The sequence below is a fragment of the Theropithecus gelada genome, chromosome 12, assembly GCF_003255815.1.
Source record: "Theropithecus gelada isolate Dixy chromosome 12, Tgel_1.0, whole genome shotgun sequence".
In the NCBI taxonomy this organism is placed as follows: Eukaryota; Metazoa; Chordata; class Mammalia; order Primates; family Cercopithecidae; genus Theropithecus; species Theropithecus gelada.
This window is the reverse complement of record NC_037680.1, coordinates 46,468,556-46,489,666: the sequence shown is the minus strand read 5'-3', so window position 1 is coordinate 46,489,666 and position 21,111 is coordinate 46,468,556. Positions and strand designations below refer to the sequence as shown.

Here is a 21,111-nt window from a genome sequence, read left to right as displayed (position 1 = left end):
CACACATACCGTTTGTAACATTAATCATATAGAAAGCGAGGTGAGGGAAGGGACTATCTGACTTCTTTTCCACTGTATTTCCAGTATTCATCACAGCGCTTGGTACACAGGAGGAGCTCAATAAGTATTTACTAAATAAATGAATTTAAATGCTTCAACATTGAAGCTATTTTGCATCATTTTAAAAGAAAACTTTGAAAGATTTCATTGTCTTATTAAATCTTGTGACTTCCAATCCTACGCCCCTCACTTTATCCTACAAATCCAACACGAACCCCACACTCATTTGAACCAGCACCCCTAATTCTCTTATCAACTTATATTGCACCCTTTACATACTGTATCTGTCCAATCCCCAGTTAATTTAGCAGTCTAATTTCTATCCTTCAGGTCCTAAGCTGCTCAACTCTGGGGCTCCATAAAGTTACAGAATCTTTCTAACTGGCTCCATTAAACTTAGGTTTTCTAACCCCACCCGGTTGTGAATATAACTTCAGTGGTGCTTCCCCTTATTTCTGGACTGTTCTCTCTCCAGCATATGTCTAAGCTTTTGCCACTTATCTCAAGCCCCCAGATATGCTAGGCCTGTTCACTCTTGGTACATGATCCTGCTCCTTTGTCACCAAGAGAAGAGGGGATAAGACACAAATCCTCTTTTTTGCTCTAGACTTTCTTCCTTTTCTCTGTATCTTTCCCCTGAACCTGCAGCTTTTATCTGTGCTTTTGACCCCACTCCTTCTGGTCTGTTCTTGGACTCTACCTCACTGATTTTGGTACTGTCACATCTTACATTAATTTAACTTGCACAAAGGCAGCTCTACACAAGGTTCCACTGTGTTTTCACTGTGTTGCATCAGCTGAAGTCACATTCATTCCACTGCTTGTAGATTACTGTACACTAAGATGGCAGGTCATAGCTCTTCCATACCTGATATGCCTAATTAATAGAGAGGCTGAAGTGTCATAAATAGAGAAGTGATCGTGTTGCTGTTTTGCCCACTCCAACTCATCCCTGTTGAACTAAGCAGTGCTTAATATCATCTAGCCAGATCATAAGGCAGAGGAAAGAACTATGTGCTGTGAATGGGACTGAGACACAGTCATAAGTCATCTGCTCTCCCATAATCATCGATTATCAGGCATCCTCACCAATGAATTCATCTTCTCTTGGCGATTTGATTCTAGTGGTTAAAACCATGCTTTGTGCCCCCCCAACCCCCAATATGATCTCAAATATAAGCCATCAACAGCCATTTGAGAGTCAGCAATTAGAATCCTGGAGATAATACAGAGTCTTAGACCATATCTCCTCCCATACTGCTGTTTCCTCTAAGCCTTCAGTGCTTTTAGTCAGCATCTTTTCTAAGTCACAGAAATCAGTAAATATCGGAATACATAAAACAGAAAGGTCTGAAGAGAAACGGACTGCTAGCTGATAGATGGCTGGTGAGCTTCAGGATGGAGAGGTAGGGGTGAGGACTGTCAATTCAAACAAGAATGCAAACCACTCAAAATAAACATTCTCCTAAAGCAATAAACATTTCTGAAGTCTGGCTGGGAACTTTCAGAAAAGAACACAGACCACAGCAGCTGTGTTCCTCAGATCTACATACTCATTTCCTTCTCCCCCTACCAAACACACACACTTAGCAAAGACACTGATTATGAAACAAGGACTGAAGAAGCAAGAACTAGCTCTGCAAATAAAAAAAAGGCAAAGCAAACCCTTTACACACTTACTGCACCCTAAAGCAACTACTAATTATGTTATGCTTTGATCTTTTCAGCCATGTTCACTCACATATATTACTGTCAATATCTTTGGGGGAAAAAAATGTAAGCAGTAAACATTTTAAGGACCTTTCACAAACCAAATGACAGCAGGTTTTTATTAACATATCTTACAATGTTGATTATTCCTAGTTTTGTAATTTCTGCTTAATTATAAAGATCAATTTAGCTTCTACAGTAATGTACTGTATTTAAATGATCATTCATACAAGATATCACACCAGTACATTTTTTTTGAATAATATACACACATCACTCTAACTTGGACCTGTTATTTTTAAAAGTGGGTTTATAAATGGGACTTATAAAAGTTATGGGGAAAAATTAAAGTTCTAGTTTAGCAGCATGCATGTATGTATTCAAGTACAATTTTCAACCAAGTGCTTTTTTAAAATTTACTGGTGACTAATTCACCAATATCAAAATAAACACTATCAAACACCCAAATTTTAAAGTTAAGGCTAATATTTTCACTTCACATCCATATGCACAACCATAAAACATTCCATTTTAAATAAGTAGTAATCAAAGTCTGAATACATTATACCATGTATATATAGCATCAGAGTTTCAAACTGTAGAATTATTCAAGTTCATGAATCCTGTAACAGTATTTACTAGAGATGTAAATTAGCATTTTGCTCTTCAACCACACTTACAAATGGTCTGGTATTCATAATGATCAATGCAAAAAGTATGACAGGCTGAACTTATGATACAGTATTTAAAAAAGTAGCAATGTGTTGGAAAGGACAGCTATTTAGTCAAACAGAATCATTTGAGTCTTACAGAAAGTTATCTTAATATTTTGGAAATGTATATAAAAATAGCAAGCTATTTCCATGTATTTTATTGTAGAACTATAGGTAATTTTTTGACTTTGTGAATACATTTGAATATGTACTGCTCTGCTTTCCATATTTTAATGCAAGGCCATCATTTAATATCCATTTTTATACTCTTGTCATGTCATTACAAACATTTTTTAGAACATGGATCTGACATTATTTTTATACTTTATCATTAGATTTGTTTAGTTTATTTTTACATGTAAAAATGTAATTTTATATAACAAGCCATGGAAGTCCAAAGTACCAGGGATAGCTTGATTTGATAGCACTATATGTTAAATAATCAATTACCGAATCATTTAGGAAAAAAAATCTTTGTAGCAATATATCACATGCTTTTCAGTAATTTTCCTTCTCATAGAGTGGGTTTTAGCTCAATCATTCCCATTTTTACTGATTTTTAAACCCTGCAAACATAAATTGTTTTTCACAGCAGTTTCTAAGAAGAATGCAGAAGCAAGGCTCATTCATGAGGGTCATCACCACTGTGCCTTTTTTTTTTTTTCCTTTTAGGAAACCAAGCAGAAATAGCAGTGATTACACTGCACAAATACAATATAGCTGAACCTCTTGAGCTGAAAGAAAGTTCCAAAACTTATGGTTCATTTCTGGGGAAGTCTGAGCGTTTCTAATACAATCATATAAACAAAACCTTGTTTAGTAATAAAAGGTGGGCATGCACAGAATCAACATCTGCCCAATGTATGTACCTCTTGATTTTATAGTAAGATTTGTTATTACCTCTAGTAATTCATCCAACTTGAAATGGCAAATTTTGATTTTTAAGGACCCCCCCCAACCACACATATGCCCCCCAAAATGTACTGTATTATATTAACAGCAGCTATCTACTTATTTTACAACTATTTCAATTATTTACCTGGGGAGAAGATTTATGAAATTCCTGAGAATGAATTCAGTTTTCAGCAAAGCCTTAAACTTTTAACAGATTCCTCACAATAAGAAAAAATTTTAAAGTTCTACTATTAGACCAACTTTTACTATACAATATTTCACATAAATCATGTTTTACATTTTTTTCTAATTACATACAGAAAAATTCTCAAATCAACACAAGAATGGCAGAGGAAAAAAGATGCATTATGCTTAGCAGATGCAAATTAAAACACAGAAAGAAGCAGTAAAATGTCAAATAAATCACACCCACTCTAAGTATCAATGAATAGCTGATATGCATTGTTGGGAGAATCATTTCTGAATGAGTTTGTGAACAAGTTGTGCTTCTTATTAATTGTGCACTTAAAAAATGACCACTAAAGAATAATTTAACTTGTTATTAATGTTCTCCAGATATTAAAACAAATTATTATACCATTAACGTGATTACCAAGCACCTAATTTTGGAAAGGCTTCATAATATATGTTTTCTTTTTCTCCCTCAGCAAAAGTGTTAATCCCCCAAATTAAGTTAAAGCTTATCGTTGAAAAATAAATTCGTAGCGAAAATGATGATATGATGCAATGCTGAGGTGGAGAGTCACAGCCCATTGTAATGTGGACCCCATCTTTTATTGATGTGATCAAAAGTATGGGAAATCCACTGTTGCTCAAGAACTTTGTATCTTTCCTTACAAATGTAGAGAGGTTTGCCTCGCCTAGAATAAAAAGAAAAAAAAAAGTATTAATATCATACAAGGAAGATTTCACTTGCATTTTTCTTCTTTTTTTTTTTGAGACAGTCTCTCACAGTGGAGCAATCTCAGCTCACTGCAACCTCCACCTCCTGGATTCAAGCAATTCTGTCTCAGCCTCTCGAGTAGCTGGGATTACAGGTGCTCACCACCATGTCTGTCTCTTTTTTTATTTTTTTTTATCTTTTATTTATTTATTTATTTATTTTTTGAGACAGAGTCTCACTCTGTCACCCAGGCTGGAGTGCAGTGGCGCGATCTCAGCTCACTGCAAGCTCTGCCTCCCGAGTTCACGCCATTCTCCTGCCTCAGCCTCCCGAGTAGCTGGGACTACAGGCACCTGCCACCATGCCCGGCTAATTTTTTGTATTTTTAGTAGACACGGGGTTTCACCATATTGGCCAGCCTGGTCTCGAACTCCTGACCTCAAGTGATCCACCCACCTCGGTCTCCCAAAGTGCTGGGATTACAGGCGTGAGCCACCGCACCTACCGCATTTCTTTTTTTACTAGATTCTTCTTTTTTGAGACAGTCTTTCTCTGTTGCCCAGGTTGGTGTGCAGTGGCACGATCACAGCTCACTGCAACCTCCACCTGCCGGGCTCAAGCGATCCTTCCACCTCCTTCCGAATTGCTGGGACCACAGGCATATACCACCACACCTGGCTTATTTATTTATTTATTTTTTGTAGAGATGAGGTCTCACTATGTTGCCCAGGCTGGTCTCAAACTCCTGGGTTCAAGCAATCCTCCTGCTTCAGCCTCCTAAAGTGCTGACATTACAGGTGTGAGCCACTGGGCCTGGCCAACAGATTCTTCGTGGCAAAAACCTCACATGGTAATTTGGTTTATTTCATGTTTCCTCAATGTATTGATAGGGACAATATCTCAAAAACTAGAAATAGCTCTAAATTAATGACTGTAGGAATTTCTTTTTTTTTTTTTTTTTTTTTTTGAGACAGTTTCGCTCTTTTTGCCCATGCTGGAGTGCAATGGCGCCATCTCGGCTTACCGCAACCTCCGCCTCCCGGGTTCAAGCGATTCTCCCGCCTCAGCCTCCCGAGTAGCTGGGATTACAGGCATGTGCCACCACCCCGGCTAATTTTGTATTCTTAGTAGAGACAGGGTTTCTCCATGTTGGTCAGGCTGGTCTTGAACTCCCGACCTAACGTGATCCACCTGCCTCGGCCTCCCAAAGTGCTGGGATTACAGGCGTGAGCTACCGCGCCTGGCAAGAATTTCTTAATATTAAAAAAATTGTAATTACAAAGCCAGGAATAGCATATTGGTTTTCACTGACCAAATTTCAATAAAACACCAGGATATATCCATGAACATCTCACCTAAGATCCCGGTCTTCCTCTCCATGAGCATCCAAATACACGGAACCCCAGAGGCAGAAGCGGTGACCTCGAATGATGATAATTACCGATGCATTGATCAAAAGGAAAATACCTGTTCCTGCACCACAGTTCTGAGAATGCTAAAAAATTAAAAATATATTAATGAACTTCATAATCAAATAGGCTTTATAATAAAATCAAGAATATCTTAATGCCTTCTAAATCATACAGTGACTTAAAAATAGTAAGATTTCATTGAAGTTAAACTTATAACTCCAATGAAACTTTATTATTAATACATTAAGAGGAATTTGGGTAAGGAATATCTAGTAAAGCAATTAAGAGCCAATCTAATTCAGAGTCTAGTATCTCCAACAGCACAGATGACTTTTGTTTCACAGCACATTCCCAAGTATATACCATTAAAGGATAGTAGGTGAAAGGAGAACTAGAATTGTACTTAAGGAAGGATTTACTCACTTAAAACCTCAGAGACTTTGTTTTTTTACTGTTCTACTGGATTAAAAAACACACAATCCCTGTATGTATTATATACTTAATTCAAAGAGTAGTTAAATATGAAGAGCTGGCTTGACCATATTTTCCTTGTGCTATGAGATCTATGTTTTCATAAATTTTGTATTATCTATTATTGCTTACCAATACACATTCACAGTAACTTTGTTGCTTGCAGCAAAGTCCTTTCAGGCATACAAAAGTACCACACACAAGGCAAACAGCAGGATCTTTAGGAACCTTGGTGCAGACACTACAGGTTTTTCTGTGGTAGTACTGAAAAATGGTGTTATAATTCTCAGGCAACTGTAGTAGGTGCGGTAATTTCCATTTTGACTCTTGGATAAGCAAGGCCTAAAACATCCAAAAATATTCATTAGTTTTATGTATTTAAGTCACTAACACAATATATTTTTTAAAGGTATTTTTACAGAAAGAAAAATCTGCCTCCAAGAATGTGGCTTATTTTCTTCATTAACACTCCTCTCATTTCCATTTTATACATGACTAAAATAGTAGTTCAACAGTTACCATTATCTATTTTAATGTATTATCGTTTCCAATTACAATATGATTTAATTTTTTAGATTAAGCAACCTAAAACATTTAAACTTGTTATTACTTTAAAAGAAAAATACCATCTCTAAGCATGCAGGGAAAATACATCTAATTGTATTTGACTTTAAACATGCATAGTGCAAAGGTTTTTAAAAGTTACATATTTTTTAAAACCAAGTTTTGACCATTCTCAAACAATTCTTTAGCTTTTTCTTTAGGGGAGATCATGGTTATAACTCATTTTTTCTACTTTAATACTTTATAATGTAGACTCTCCTTCCTAGAATATGTACAATTCATTACACCTCAAGCTCTTAAGATCTTTTATATCCGTAAGTGCTGGGTTAGAATTCTTTCCATACATTTCTTGCTTTAAGAATAAAAAAAATTTCAAGTTAAATTTCCCTGAAGGGTATGCTTTATTAACTATTTGCAGCTGTATAAAAATACTGGCAACAGCATTGAATTTTTCTAGATGCTACTCCATTCACACTTAAAACAGATAAAATGTAGTGTGAGTCTATCACCTTAAGAAACTAAGTAATAGTCAATTTAAGTGGAGATCATATCACGTTACCTACATGCAGCCATAATCTACCTAAATCAGTGGAGTAACTAAGCTAGCTTGTTCCTCATCAACAAGTTAATGGATAAAGTGTCCATGGAAGCAATTATAAGAACAGTATACAATATATCATTTGCCAGTACTCAGTGCCCAACCCTGGACCCCAAGGATGGCACATTCTGAAATGAGTTGATTACAGTGGAACCCTTCCATTAAAGGGAGGGGATAACAATTTGTCCTCACTGAACTTGACACTTATTATAGGTTAGGCTGCATGTTATCCAGTAGCCCATAGCACATTACCTCCAATAATTTCCCTCATGAAGAGAGATGTAAGGCAACAGGTGGATGTCCATGGAATTCACTGATCTTAACATATACTCAATCATCTGAAAAAGGCAGTGGTATTTTAAATCATGAACTACAAAACCGTTTTTTTCAGTGCCATAAAAATTATGAAATTCGTGAAATTTACAAATTTTTAGATGGCACCAGCTGGAAGAAAACACCTACAGAATGTGTATGCTCTAAACAGCAACCAGTATATATGGGTGACCTTTCTCGCAACTGGAATACATATGTCTGGGAAACAAGAGGTGGAAAGTATTTAACAGTTGTAGCAACTCTCATGATTACACCTAAAATTCGGTCTTGCCTTTCCTGTTGCGGCCTGTGTGGAGTTTGCTCATGGGTCTCTGAGACCCAAAAATTGAGAGCATTTTCACACCCCAGGGGCTGTGCCTGTGCCATGCCACAGAACAAATATATTGAATTACACTGTGAATGCTAATGGATATCATTTGGATTACTACGAGAAAAGGAAAGAAGGAAAGTTGAGAGGCTTATGAACATTCAAAGAAGGCAAAGAAAATGATTGGTCTGAAGGCTAAGCTTTATCTTAAACAGCACCATGCTGAGAAAATACAAATGAAAAAGACTATCAAGATGCATGAAAAAAGAAGCACCAAACAAAAAAAAGACTCCACAGGGAGCAGTACCTGCCTGTCTGCTGGACAGAGAGGGACAACCTCGAGCTAATGTACTTTCCAGTATGATTAAGCAGAAATGAAAAGAGAAAGTGGGAAAATGGAAAGTCCTTCTGTCTAAAAGTACCTGCCTAGGGAGAAACAGAGTGTTAAAAGTTACTTCAACAGGGCCAGGTGCAGTGGCTCATGCCTGTAATGCCAGAACTATGGGAGGCCAAGGTAGGCAGATCATTTGAGGTCAGGAGTTCAAGACCAGCCTGGGCAACATGGTGAAACCCTGTCTTTACTAAAAATACAAAAATTAGCTGGGCATAGTGGCAGGCGCCTGTAATCCCAGCTATTCAGGAGGCCAAGGCAGGAAAATCACCTGAACCCGGGAGGTAAAGGTTGCAGTAAGCCAAGATCGCTCTACTGCACTCAAGCCTGGGCAACAGAGCGAGACTGTGTCTCAAAAAAAAAAAAAAAAAAAAAAAAAAAAAGTTATTCCAACAGGAAAGAGAAAGAAGAAGGCATGGAAGAGGATGGTTACTAAAGTCTACTTTGTTGGAGATGGCTTTACAAGAAAACTATGTATCTATGGAACATTCATCAGGCCAATGGGCTTGCGTTTCAAGAAAGCCCATGTAACATCCTGAACTGAGAGCCACCTTTTGCCTAACAATACTTGGTGTAAAGAAGGGTCCTTCATTCCCAATGTATATAACTTTGGGTGTTATTACCAAAGGTACTGTTACTGAGGTAAACGTGAGTGAGTTGGGCCCTGTGACAGAAGGAGGCAAGGTTATTTGGGGAAAATATGCTCTGGTTACCAACAATCCTGAAAATTATGGAGGTATAAATGCAGTCATACTGGTTTGACAGTTTCATAGATATTTATTGAAGACTACATACCAACTGAAAAACTTGCCATTACTGTGATGTTTCTGAATACTACCAAACAGCCTTACATGTCTGCAATCAAGAGATTTATTAAATTGTAAACATTAAAACGGAAAAAAAAAATTTGGTTGCAAATTTCTGCTTCACTGCTATTCTGGATTCTTCTGTGGATTTACAAGCTAAGGGAGCTATGTACTATCTATCCTCTAGTACAGTTTATAACACTGGTTATACTGAATTAGAAACTAAACGTCATCTGACCATTCTATGTTCCTCAGACCACTAGGAACATTTGTGGTATACGCCATCCACATCACAAGGATAGCTTATCGCATTGCCTGGAGGGATTGACCATGACTATCAAGAAGAATAAAAATGTTGCCATACAATTGGTAGAGCAATATTTTGGAATTTAAAAATGCCTACTGCCACCCCACCATAGACCAAGCTTGAAAGGCAGAAATTTAACACAGAATGATTACAGCCTTATAGAAACAAGACAGAACCAATCACCAGAAGCTCAGCCCTCTCAGAATAAAGTTTGGTATCACATCCTTGCTCAAACAAATCCAATCAGGTGAGGTGTGCTGGATCACGGATGGTAAAATAATAAAGTCATATATATTTGTATATTAGCTGCAGCTTTATGACTACTTGCAAATCTTGCTTACTGTGTCATATATCTTTGCAACATTTTCATTCTCTTACTATTGAATTCAGTGAGAGTTGGTACTAATTAAAATGTTCCAGACCATCTGGGTGTGAGTACAACAAATGATAGGAACAATGGACATCTCTCAGAGCTACTGGATGCAGAGAGGCCTGATGATGTAAGGACTACATGTGACAACAGGTTGCTTATTTGGAAAAGTCACAGATGCATTTGCAGTCTTAAGTAAAATGGTTACATCATTTTGAACAGCAGAAGTGAAATTCTGTGAATGAGAAGAAGGGTGTGTATGTGCCAGGCAGGTAAGATGTGAAAGTAGTGGGCCACCAGTTTGTTTTTTAAATCCTCCTAGCATCCTGTGCTGCCTTCTTATATTAATAACATTATAAGTTGTTTTGGAAAATAACCCCTGCTCTTGCTCCATACAGTTCTGATGGGGCTGCCCCCAACACAAGATCCTGCCCCACCACTAGGGTATATGTATTACAAGAGTTAGGCCAACCAGATTCTCTCTCCCAGGAATCTGAACCTTGAGCATGCAAACGGATGGAAGGAAAATGGTTGAAGCTTAGTTATCTGGTGGCAGCACTTCAGAGAAAACAGACCAGAGATCTTTGTGGTTTCTCTTCTTCCCAAGTGATGACAGTTAAGCTCTTCAATTCTGCACATTACCAAGTATGCTTCCAATGAATCTTGTTTTTTTTTTTTTTTTTCTGTCATAGTTTGCTTTGGTTTTCCTTATTTTAAATCAGAACTGGATTTTGTTGTTTCTGAACAAAGAATCTTAACTGATACAAAAATTCAGAAGTAGAATTCACAGACAGTTTTTCAAGGGTAGTGCTGTTGGACTACACAGCTCCTGTCACCATTTACCCTGCTAGGTCTCTCTATACAGATTAACCTTCCTGAGAAAGAGAATCTGGTTGACCTAGGGGTCAGGATCAGGATTAGGAACACAAGAGTGGAGCAGGGACACAAGTGGGGATGCAGGTCAAATGGTGGTGCACTACTTACATAACTGGCAAAAATTCTGTTAGCATAAATTAATAAATTAATCAAATGTCTACTACACTGCCTCTAAAATAATTATCACCTAATTATATAAAAAAGATTAAACATTTTAAAATGATAAATTATTGTTTTCCATCAGCATACATACCAATAATCATTCATCTAAAATGTAGGCTTGATTTTAACCTATGGCTCATATGAAGACAAACTCTGGGTGTGCTCATTACTTTTTTCCCTGCCTTGGTTCTACAATTATACCCATCTCTTACTCCATGTCATTCTGCATAGGTTTTCAGACATCAAAGTATGATGTCAAATTATTGCTATATGCTCTGTGAATAAAGAAATTATTAGGAAGATATTTGTATATGTAATATGCAAGGTTCAGTTAACTTCTTGAGTTTCCCTTTCCTTTTTTTTTTTAAAAAAAGGGTATAAAATGAGATAGCATCTTTTTAAGGATTTCAGCAAAAAATGGAAAAGAACAAAAGCAGAGACATTTATAACTTATGCTTATCTTGCTTTTATTTTTCACTTCAATGTTTTAAAAATTAAATCGTCTGACATATCCATCTGAAATATTAATTTTTTATTGTCCTTTTGATGTTCAAAATTAAAATTCTCATTTTCCCTGAAACTTGGCTCCCCTTTCACAAGTTCTATTTCTGCCAATGACACCACCCCACAACTTAATTGTTCCACAAATATTTATTAGGTGACTAGTCTATATGAGACACTTTCTAGAAACTGGGGATAAATAAGAAACAATTTCTGCTTCATGGAGCCCGCATTCAGATACATTAAAGAAACAAATGTAATAAACATGCCAACTGTTAGAGACAGTCAAAAAAGTACAGCCTTATAGAACAACAGAAAAAAAGGGATTAGGATGTAAGGAAGATGGACTATCAGACAAATCTTCACGGAGGAAGTCACATTTATCTTAGCAAAAGTAAATGTTACTTAGCAAACAGTGATTATTAATTCAACAGAAGGGTAGGAAGGTTGCTTTAGTAATAGCAATAAGTAATGTTCTAGAAGTTTAAAAATGTATAGCATATTTATGAAACATGCTTTTGTGATTTGAGCAAGATAATGGCACAGGAGGGGTATACAATGAGATGGAAAGGCAAGCAAGATGGTGAAGATCCTTGAATGCCATGTAAGGAGTCTGTACCTTCTTCCATAGGCAATGGGGCATCATCAGTGGTGTTTAAGCAACGTCATGTTCCTACTGTAGCTATATATACTAGACACTACTTTCCTAATGATTGGAGTTCAAGATCTTAAAGTCATGTACATCTGGTCACCAAGTCCTATATTTTTCTCAAATGTCTCTTACATTAGTTACTTTCTAAGTTTTACAATCAGAAAAATAGTCTAGATTTTCTTCACCACCTAAATATTTTCTGGCTTCCCTTTATCCTTAATTTATCCACCAAAAAGACACGAGAATTACTCCCCAAAATACTTTCATCACGTTATTCAATTTTTTAAAAACTGTAGTTCTAGAATTCTGAGCCTCCAACCATGGCATACACAGCCACTCACTGCTGTTCCCACTCTATTCATCTTCAATACAAACCCTTTCACTAGCTGAGCCAGTAGCACTAGGCCCAACAAATTTTAAAGTTAAAGACATGACCTTTTAGATCTGCTAGTCCAATTTGTTTTAAAAATATAAGTCAGTTCTTCAAACAAAAACACAATTCCTTGTCTATCTTATAATTCCTTTGTATCTACCAAGTCTAATGCTATGATTACTTAAGGTGTTCAATAAAAATCTGCTGACCCCAAACAAACTAAAAGTGTTGACTAATGCCTCATCTTTGTTAGCTAAAATATTTCTGCCATTATACTCATAAATGCAATTTACATAAGTAAACCATTTTTTCAATTTAATCAAGTTTTATAATTGCTGTCAAACACAGATGACCTAAAATTTAACAGTCTTCATTATTCTCTTACCTATTAGCATATCACCACCATGGCAAGTTAGTACAACTCTTTTAACATACCTTTCCTTGTTCTGCATGTCTTTCAGTAAACGATTTTATCTCAAAACACCACTGAGTTATAATATCAAATGCTGGAACCGGCCAATCCAGACAGGAGGCACTGATGAATGGATGTTCTGTTTGGTAAAATGTTGGCAGAAGTCCCAGGCAGCTGGCAAGAACTGAAAATTCTTCTTCTTCCTTTTAGACATGAAATAGAAAATTCTCAAAATATTTCATCAAGAACATTTCCTATTACATAGATTTTAAGGGTCATCCTCATCAATTACTTTAAGACAATAAAACTTTCTTAACTGAGTCAACTGAAAAAACATGAAGGGAGTAGGAGAAACAAGAGAGAAAAAGGTTCCTAGCTGTTATATCTAAATATCCTCAAAATACATCTCTTTGAAATATAACTCCTAAATGTCATCTGCTTCTTTCATATATTTATTTTTTAAATAGAGTCGTTACATATCTAATAATTCTATGGAACCTAGCTACTCTGTGAAAGCAAATGTTAATTTGGAGCAAAGAGAAAGGTATTTCTGGTTTAAAACGTGTAGGTTGTCAGTGTGGATAAGGAACAACAGTAAAAACACAAAATTCACAAGAGACGGTGCTAATTAACGTGCCTAGACTTTGAATAAGTGTGAAACAAAATCAGTTTTAAAAAGGGGGGTGGGGTTGTTAGCAGCCAGGTAATCCGAAGCTCTATTTGCTAATGAAAGTGCCAGATATATCAGTGACCAAGAACTCATATCCTAAAAGTTGATTTTTAAAGAAGCTTATTAGTCTTATAAACACAGAAATATATTCCCCAATCCCTCTTTATTTAACTGAAAGACCACATAGGAAGCTAATGTGTCTACTCTCCCTTGTGCACGGAATCAATTCCTATTATCCTCCAAATTCCAGCTCACTAGGGAAGCCTTCCCTGACACCATTTAATGAAACCTCAGACCACCCAGCTCCATTCAGATTAATTAGTTCTTCCATACCTTGTCAACACTTCTATTCTTGCATTTATGTTTCCTATTAATTACTTTAAAAACAAATTTGCCTTCTCCATAAGATTGTGAGTTCTCTGGAAGTAGGAACTCTGTCCTCCTAACGCTTGGCACATAGCAGACATTCAACAAAGGTCTGCCAAACTAATTATGCACATTAAGTACAAAATTCTGAAATATACTACAAAGAAGAAATGCAGATGAAAAAGAAAAATATGCAGACTGAGAAAGATGTTAATTTTCAAATCTCTAGAAATAAAGTTACAAATCTTCCATTTATATAGTTAAAGAAGGCATTTAAAAAAACTTTACTGAGCTATAAATCCACATACCATAACATTCAACCATTTTATGTATAGTTTAATGAATTTTGGTAAATGTATAGTCATGCAACCACCACCACAATAGTTTCAGAATAATTCCATCACGCCTTAAAATTTGCTTACGTTCCTATGCAGTCAATCCTGGCCCCTACTCTTTGGACCCAAGCAGTCACTGATATTTCTACTATTATAGTTTTGGCTTTTTTAAAAACTTCATGTAAATAAAATCATACAGGATGTAATCTTTTGTACCTGGCCTCTTTCACTTATTTTGAGACTCATTCATGTTATATACCACATTTTGTTCATGCATTCACCTGTTGATGGTTGTTTCCAGGTTTTGACTATGAATCAGGCTATTTTGAACATTCATTTAGAAGTCTAAATGTAGAAATATGTTTTCATTTCTTCTGGCTGATACTTAGCAGAACTGCTGGGTTGGACAGTAAGCATATGCTTAATATTTTTAAAAACTGCTAACCTTTATCCAAATTGACTATACCATCTTGCATTCCAGTGAATAAGACTTCTAGGACTTCAAATCCTCGCCAACACTTGGTATTATCACTTGTGATATTAATTGGTACTTCTCTAATGAACAAAGATGTTGAGTATCTTTTCATCTACTTGTTGGCCATTCATATATATTCTCTTAAGAAGTATCTATTCAAGTATTTTGCCCACTTTTGTGCTGGGTTTTTGTTTTCTTACATGAGTTAAAAGAATTTTTGACACATTCTGGATACAAGTCTTTTTTCACACAGCTAGAAAAAAATTTTAGGTATAAGTCACATACCATAAATGTTACTCTTTTAATATATACAATTCAGTGGTTTTCAGTATATTCATGAAATTGTGCAACCCTTGCCAGTATCTAATTCCAAAATATTTTCATCACCCCTATTATAAATTGAATTAATTTCATTTTCAGATCGCTCACTGCTAGTGTATAAAAATACAATGAAATTTTTGTACATCTATCTTGTATCCTACAACCTTGCTGAACTTGTTTATTAGCTCTAACAGGTTTCTTTGGAGATTCCTTATGGTGTTCTAGAGGTAAGGTCATTTTATTTGCAAACAGAAACTGTTTCACCTCTTCCTTTCCAATCTGGATGTCTTTTTTTCTTTTTCTTGCCTACCTGCCTTGCTAGAAAATTTAGTACAATACTAAAAGTGGTGAGAGCAGGCATCCTTGTCTTGTTCCAATCTTGTTCCTGTCTTTCACTATTAAGTATGATGTTAGCTAAGAGTTTTTGATATGCTCTTTATCAGGCTGAGAAAATGCCCTTCTATTCCTAGCTTTGTGAGTGTTTTTACCATGAAAGGACATTAGGTTTTGCTAAATGGTGTTCTTTGACAAATGAAATGATCATATGGTTTTTCTCCCATTTATCCAATTAATATGTGAACTAAATTAATTGACTTTTGTTGTCAAACCAACTGTGCATTCCAGGATAAACCCATTTGGTCATGCTCATGTTCAATGCAGCATTACTTACAATAGCAAAGATGTTAATGAACCTAAGTGTCCATTGATGGATGAGTGAATAAAGAAATAGCCCTCTGTATTCATGAGTTCCACAACCAGCCATACATCAAAAATATTTAAAAAAATAAAACACAAATAATACAATATAATTATTTGTAAAGCATTTATATTATATTAGGTATTATAAGTAATCTAGGGTAGAGATGATTTAAAATATATGGGAGGGTGTGCATATGTTATAAGCAAATACTACACTATTTTATGTAAGGGACTTGAACATCTAAGGCTTTTAGTATCTGCGGGGAGGTTCCTGGAACAAATCCCCTACAGATAGCGAGGTATGACTGTATACACATGAAATATTACTCAACCTAAGAAAAGAAGGAAATGCTGTCATTTGTCACAACATTAATGAATCTGAAGGACATTATGTTAAATGAAATAAGCCAGTCACAGAGAGACAAATACTGCATGATCTCATACTGGAATCTTAAAAAGTAGAAGCAGAGTAGAATGGTGGTTACCAGGGTCTGGGAGAAATGGGGAGATGTTGGTCAAAGGATACAAACTCTGTTATAAGATGAGTAAGTTCTGGAGAGGTAATGTATAGCATGGTGACTATATTTAATAATACTGTATTGTATACTTGAAATTTGCTAACAGAGTAGATCTTAAATGTTCTCATCAGAAAACATAACTATGTGAGATGATGGATATGTTAATTAGCCTGATTGTGGTCATCATATACAATGTATACATATATCAAAACATTACACATTGTATATGATAAATATATATAATTTTTACTTGTCCTTAATATTTATAACTCAAATATTTCTTGTACCTCAATAAAGCTAAAAGAAAAATACCCATTTGGTTATAGTGTATTATCCTTTTTTTTGCTAATATTTTATGAAGGCTTTTGCTTCTATGTTCATGGGAGACATGGGTTTGTAGTTTTTTTCGTAACACCTGGTTCAACTATCAGGATAAAACTGGCCTCATAAATTGAGTTCAGAAGTGTTCCTTCTTCCTTTATTTTCTGAGATAGGTTCAAGAGTATTGGTACAATTTCTTCCTTAAATGTCTCATAGAGTTTACCACAATGTTATCTTTGTTGGTATAAAGTTCTTGATGTTTCTTTTCTGGATGAGTAACAATTATGTAGGTTTGATAACTAAATTAAATTTTCTTGGTATACATATATTCAGATTTTCTATTTCTTCTTGAGTCAGTTTTAGTAATTTATATCTTTCAAGAAATTTATCCATTTTATCTAAGTTGTCAAATTTATTGGCAAATGTTATCCATATATTCTCTTATGGCTCAATATGGATGTCTTCTTCTCTTTCATTCCTGATACTGGTAATTTGTACCACCTCCTTTTTTTTTCTTATCAATCAGCTCTCTTCCAGTTCAGCTGAGCTCTTGTCATCTAGGTTTATCCATTTTACAGACTTTTGCAAAGAACCGGATTTTGGACTCATTCATTTTCTCTACTGTTTTGCCATTACAACTTCATTGATTTCTGTTCTGATTTTTATTATCTCCTTTCTTGTACTTGCTTTAGGTCTAATTTGCTCTATTTCTAGCTTCATATGGTAGAAACTTAGGTAATGATTTAGATATTTCTTTTTAATTTTTTAATTTTTATGTATTTATGTATGTATGTATTTATTTATTTATTGAGACAGAGTCTCGCTGTCGCCCAGGCTGGAGTGCAGTGGTGCAATCTCTGTTCACTGCAACCTCCGCCTCCCAAGTTCACGTGATTATCCTGCCTTAGCCTCCTGAGTAGCTGGGACTACAGGTGCGCACCACCATGCCCAGCTAATGTTTGTATTTTTAGTAGAAACAGGGTTTTACCATATTGGCCAGGCTGGTCTCAAACTCCTCGGCCTCCCAAAATGCTGGGATTACAGGCGTGAGCCACTGTACCTGGCCCTTCTTTTTTTAAAAAAAGTATTTGAAGTGACAAATATCCCTCTAAGAACTGCTTTGGCTGGATCCCACAATTTCAGTATATTGTGTTTACATTTTTACTCAGTTAAAAATATTTTCTAGGCTGGGTGAGGTGGCTCATGCCTGTAATCTCAGCACTTTGGGAGGTCAAGGTGGGTGGCTCACTTGAGGTCAGGAGTTCAAGACCAGCCTGCCCAACGTGGTGAAACCCCATCTCTACTAAAAATAAAAAAATTAGCCAGGCATGGTGTTGGGCACCTGTAATCCCAGCTATTCAGGACTCTGAGGGAGGAGAATTGCTTGAACCCAGGCGGCAGAGGTTGCAGTCAGCTGAGATCACACCACTGCACTTGAGCCTGGGCAACAGAGGGAAACGCTGTCTCAACAAAAAGGAAAAAGATCTTTTCTAATTTCCTTGTGATTTCTGCTTTGATCCACAAATTACTTAGAATTATGATGCTTATCACAGATTTGATGATTTTCTGTTATTTTCTAATTTAATTCTGTGTGGTCAAAAAATGCTCTATAACTTCTTTGAAAATTGATACTTTACGACTTGACATATGGTTTATTCTAATGAACGATATTCCATGTGTAGTTGTATATAATATATATTCTACTGTTTGTTGGAGAAGTTATAGATGTAGTTATGTCATAATAGTGTTGTTCAGGTCTCTTTTATCCTAGTTGATTTGCTCTCTACTTGTTATTGATTACTAAGAAGGCACATTGAAGTCTCCAGCTATAACTATAGATTTGTCTATTTCTTCTTTCAATTCTGTCATTTATTTATGTAATTTGGAGCACTGTTATTTTGTGCATGTATGTTTACAATTTTTGTATCTTGCTCTACTGAGAGAGGGAATTTGTTACATGTAATGCACAAAATAACTTGGGAAGATGGGAACTGCCCATGGTAGAAAAATAGCAACATTTTTCCAGCTTATGATAGGAAACCCAACAATGAATAAAAATTAACAAAGATCTACATAAACACATTTTTTCCCCTAGACCTCATAGGATATATTTCAGTATTACTTGGCCTCTCCTATGAAGCAGACCTTAAGTCCAAATGTTGGTCACTAAGATGAAAAAAACCTACTGCAAGAAACATTTATAAAATAAAATTTTCTCAGTTTTTGACTTGGACAAAGGTGACATATTATTCTAAACAAAGAAAAACTCATGAGGTGATGGCTTTTTAAAAAATCGAATATTTTCAAAAGACGTATTATATAACAAGCGTGTCATAGTAAAGAAAATACAAATGGGCTTTTTCTCGCAAGATGACGATCACTCTGGGGACTGAGGCTGGTGTGTGCTGCGGCTGCTCTCACCCTGGAAGAAGGCATTCGGGCCACTCTAACCAGATTCTTAAGTCGCTAGGAATAAAAGAGGGGTAGAGAGAGAAGCGACTCAATTCTGTAGTCTCTCGCTCACGAGCCTCCAGTCAAAAGAAGAGAATGGTGCAGCATCATCTTTAGGCACTGAAGGCCCGAAAAGCCCATTTTAACTACAGGTCTGCTTAATCAAAGTTAAGGAGCAGAAGAACCAGCGCAGCTTTACTTTCCCTTCTCTAACATGGCCTCGAGTGCGGGGTGGGGGGAGGGGAGGGGAGAAAAAGAGGAGGTTTCCGCTTAACCCCGCCCACGCCTCGGGGCGAGCCAATCCTGGCGGGCAGCTCAGCCTGCGTAAGCTCGCTGCCAGTAGGGCGCTGGGTGGAGTCGGTGAGGTGATTGTTTTGACACCTGTTGCCAAGGCTCCTCCTCCCTCTCTCCTTCACGGGGCGGGCTGCGGACCAGGAGCGGGCCAGGGGCGGGCCGTTGGCAGCCTCCGCCCCTCAACCTTCGCCGGGCGCGGACCTCAGCTTTTTGGTTCACGGTGGGGCAGGGAGAGCCACGGGAAGGGCTCTCCAGGCGAGAGGCGGACGCCAGGCGTCGTGGCAAGGAAAAGGGACTAGCTCCACTTCGTTGTCAGCTGGGGACGAGAATCGAGCCACGCTCTCACAATCCGTCGGCGGCGATGTCGGCCTCCGGTGCCCGAGGCCTGCGGGCCACCTACCACCAGCTCCTCGATAAAGTGGAGCTGATGCTGCCCGAGAAATTGAGGCCGTTGTACAACCATCCAGCAGGTCCCAGAACAATTTTTTTCTGGGCTCCAATTATGAAATGGGGGTTGGTGTGTGCTGGATTGGCTGATATGGCCAGACCTGCAGAAAAACTTAGCACAGCTCAATCTGCTGTTTTGATGGCTACAGGGTTTATTTGGTCAAGATACTCACTTGTAATTATTCCAAAAAATTGGAATCTGTTTGCTGTTAATTTCTTTGTGGGGACAGCAGGAGCCTCTCAGCTTTTTCGTATTTGGAGATACAACCAAGAACTAAAAGCTAAAGCACACAAATAAAAAGAGTTCCTGATCACCTGAACAGTCTAGATGTGGACATAACCATTGGGACCTAGTTTATTATTTGGTTATTGATAAAGCAAAGCTAACTGTGCGTTTGGAAGGCACAATAAAACTAACTGTAACTGGTAGCTAGTGCTTGATTCAATAGAAAAATAAAGTTTTAATAACAGTAAAAAAAAAATACAAATGGCTCAACTATGGAAAATGCTTAACATCAGGAGAAATTAAAACTACACTGAGTTGCTACAGTGAGTGATCTTTTGTACCCAGACAAAAGAGCTCAAAGCAAAGATCAAATAGTTTTATAATACAAAGTAACTTATAATAGGGTAACTTACACATTACTGGTATTCACATAAATTGGTAAAACTCAATGAAGGGCAGTTTTACAATAACCATTAAAACTATAAATGTATGCAACTGTTGACACAGCAAATCACTCCTAAGAATTTATCTTAAAAATATAATTGAAAAACTGCAAAATAACATATATGTACTATTATTCACTGTGGTATCATTTATCAATGGCAAAGGATTAGAAATAATCCCAATGTTTATTAACAGTGGACTGATTAAATACACTCAATATATCATATAATGAAATGTTCTGAAGCTGTGAAACAGAATGAGGAAGATCTTCATGTACTGAATATGAAATGGTCTCCAAGATATATTAATAGCAGAAAAATGCAAGGTGTAGAACAGTGTGCAAAAAGGGAGCTAAAAGAAAAAAATATATACCTTCACACCCATGAATTTGTATAGGCATAAAATGTCTATGGAATAATAAAAAGGAAACGGATAGTGATTGATAGCAACTACTGAGTGGCTAGGGAAAGGGGTAAAAGGGAAATTTTTTCATAGTCTTTTTGTACTGTTTGAATGTTGAAAAATGTGAAAACATTACTTATTCCCCCCAAAATACATTTTTTATTTTCTGTAAATTTAATTGTTGCAATAATGTATCTATGCTGTTTAAAAATCAAGAAGTAAAAAAATATATCATTAGCAAAAAAGTCTCTTCACCATCTTCTCCAAATCTTACATTCACTACCCCAACTTCTACGACTAGACGTAATTTATGTATCTTTCCAGAA

General features: G+C 36.5%; 1 protein-coding gene and 2 pseudogenes across 2 annotated transcripts in view; 2 read left to right on the top strand and 1 right to left on the bottom strand.

The window, feature by feature from the left end:
- Nucleotides 1-1,850: 1,850 nt before the first annotated feature.
- Nucleotides 1,851-21,111, bottom strand: part of UBR3 (ubiquitin protein ligase E3 component n-recognin 3) — a 229,601-nt gene continuing 210,340 nt past the window's right edge. Inside the window, exons 32-37 of the mRNA XM_025403952.1 lie at nucleotides 19,613-19,814; nucleotides 18,943-18,987; nucleotides 12,840-13,019; nucleotides 6,297-6,506; nucleotides 5,637-5,776; nucleotides 1,851-4,258 (exon numbers count right to left, since the gene is read on the bottom strand). Of these exons, the coding sequence (XP_025259737.1) occupies nucleotides 4,141-4,258; nucleotides 5,637-5,776; nucleotides 6,297-6,506; nucleotides 12,840-13,019; nucleotides 18,943-18,987; nucleotides 19,613-19,814 (895 nt within the window). The 3' untranslated portion in view covers nucleotides 1,851-4,140. The remainder of the gene's footprint in view (nucleotides 4,259-5,636; nucleotides 5,777-6,296; nucleotides 6,507-12,839; nucleotides 13,020-18,942; nucleotides 18,988-19,612; nucleotides 19,815-21,111) is intronic.
- LOC112636400 lies at nucleotides 8,024-9,119 on the top strand (annotated as a pseudogene).
- On the top strand, nucleotides 19,429-20,185 carry LOC112636401 (annotated as a pseudogene). The gene has a single exon (XR_003122175.1). The product of XR_003122175.1 is annotated as a mitochondrial pyruvate carrier 2 pseudogene (transcript).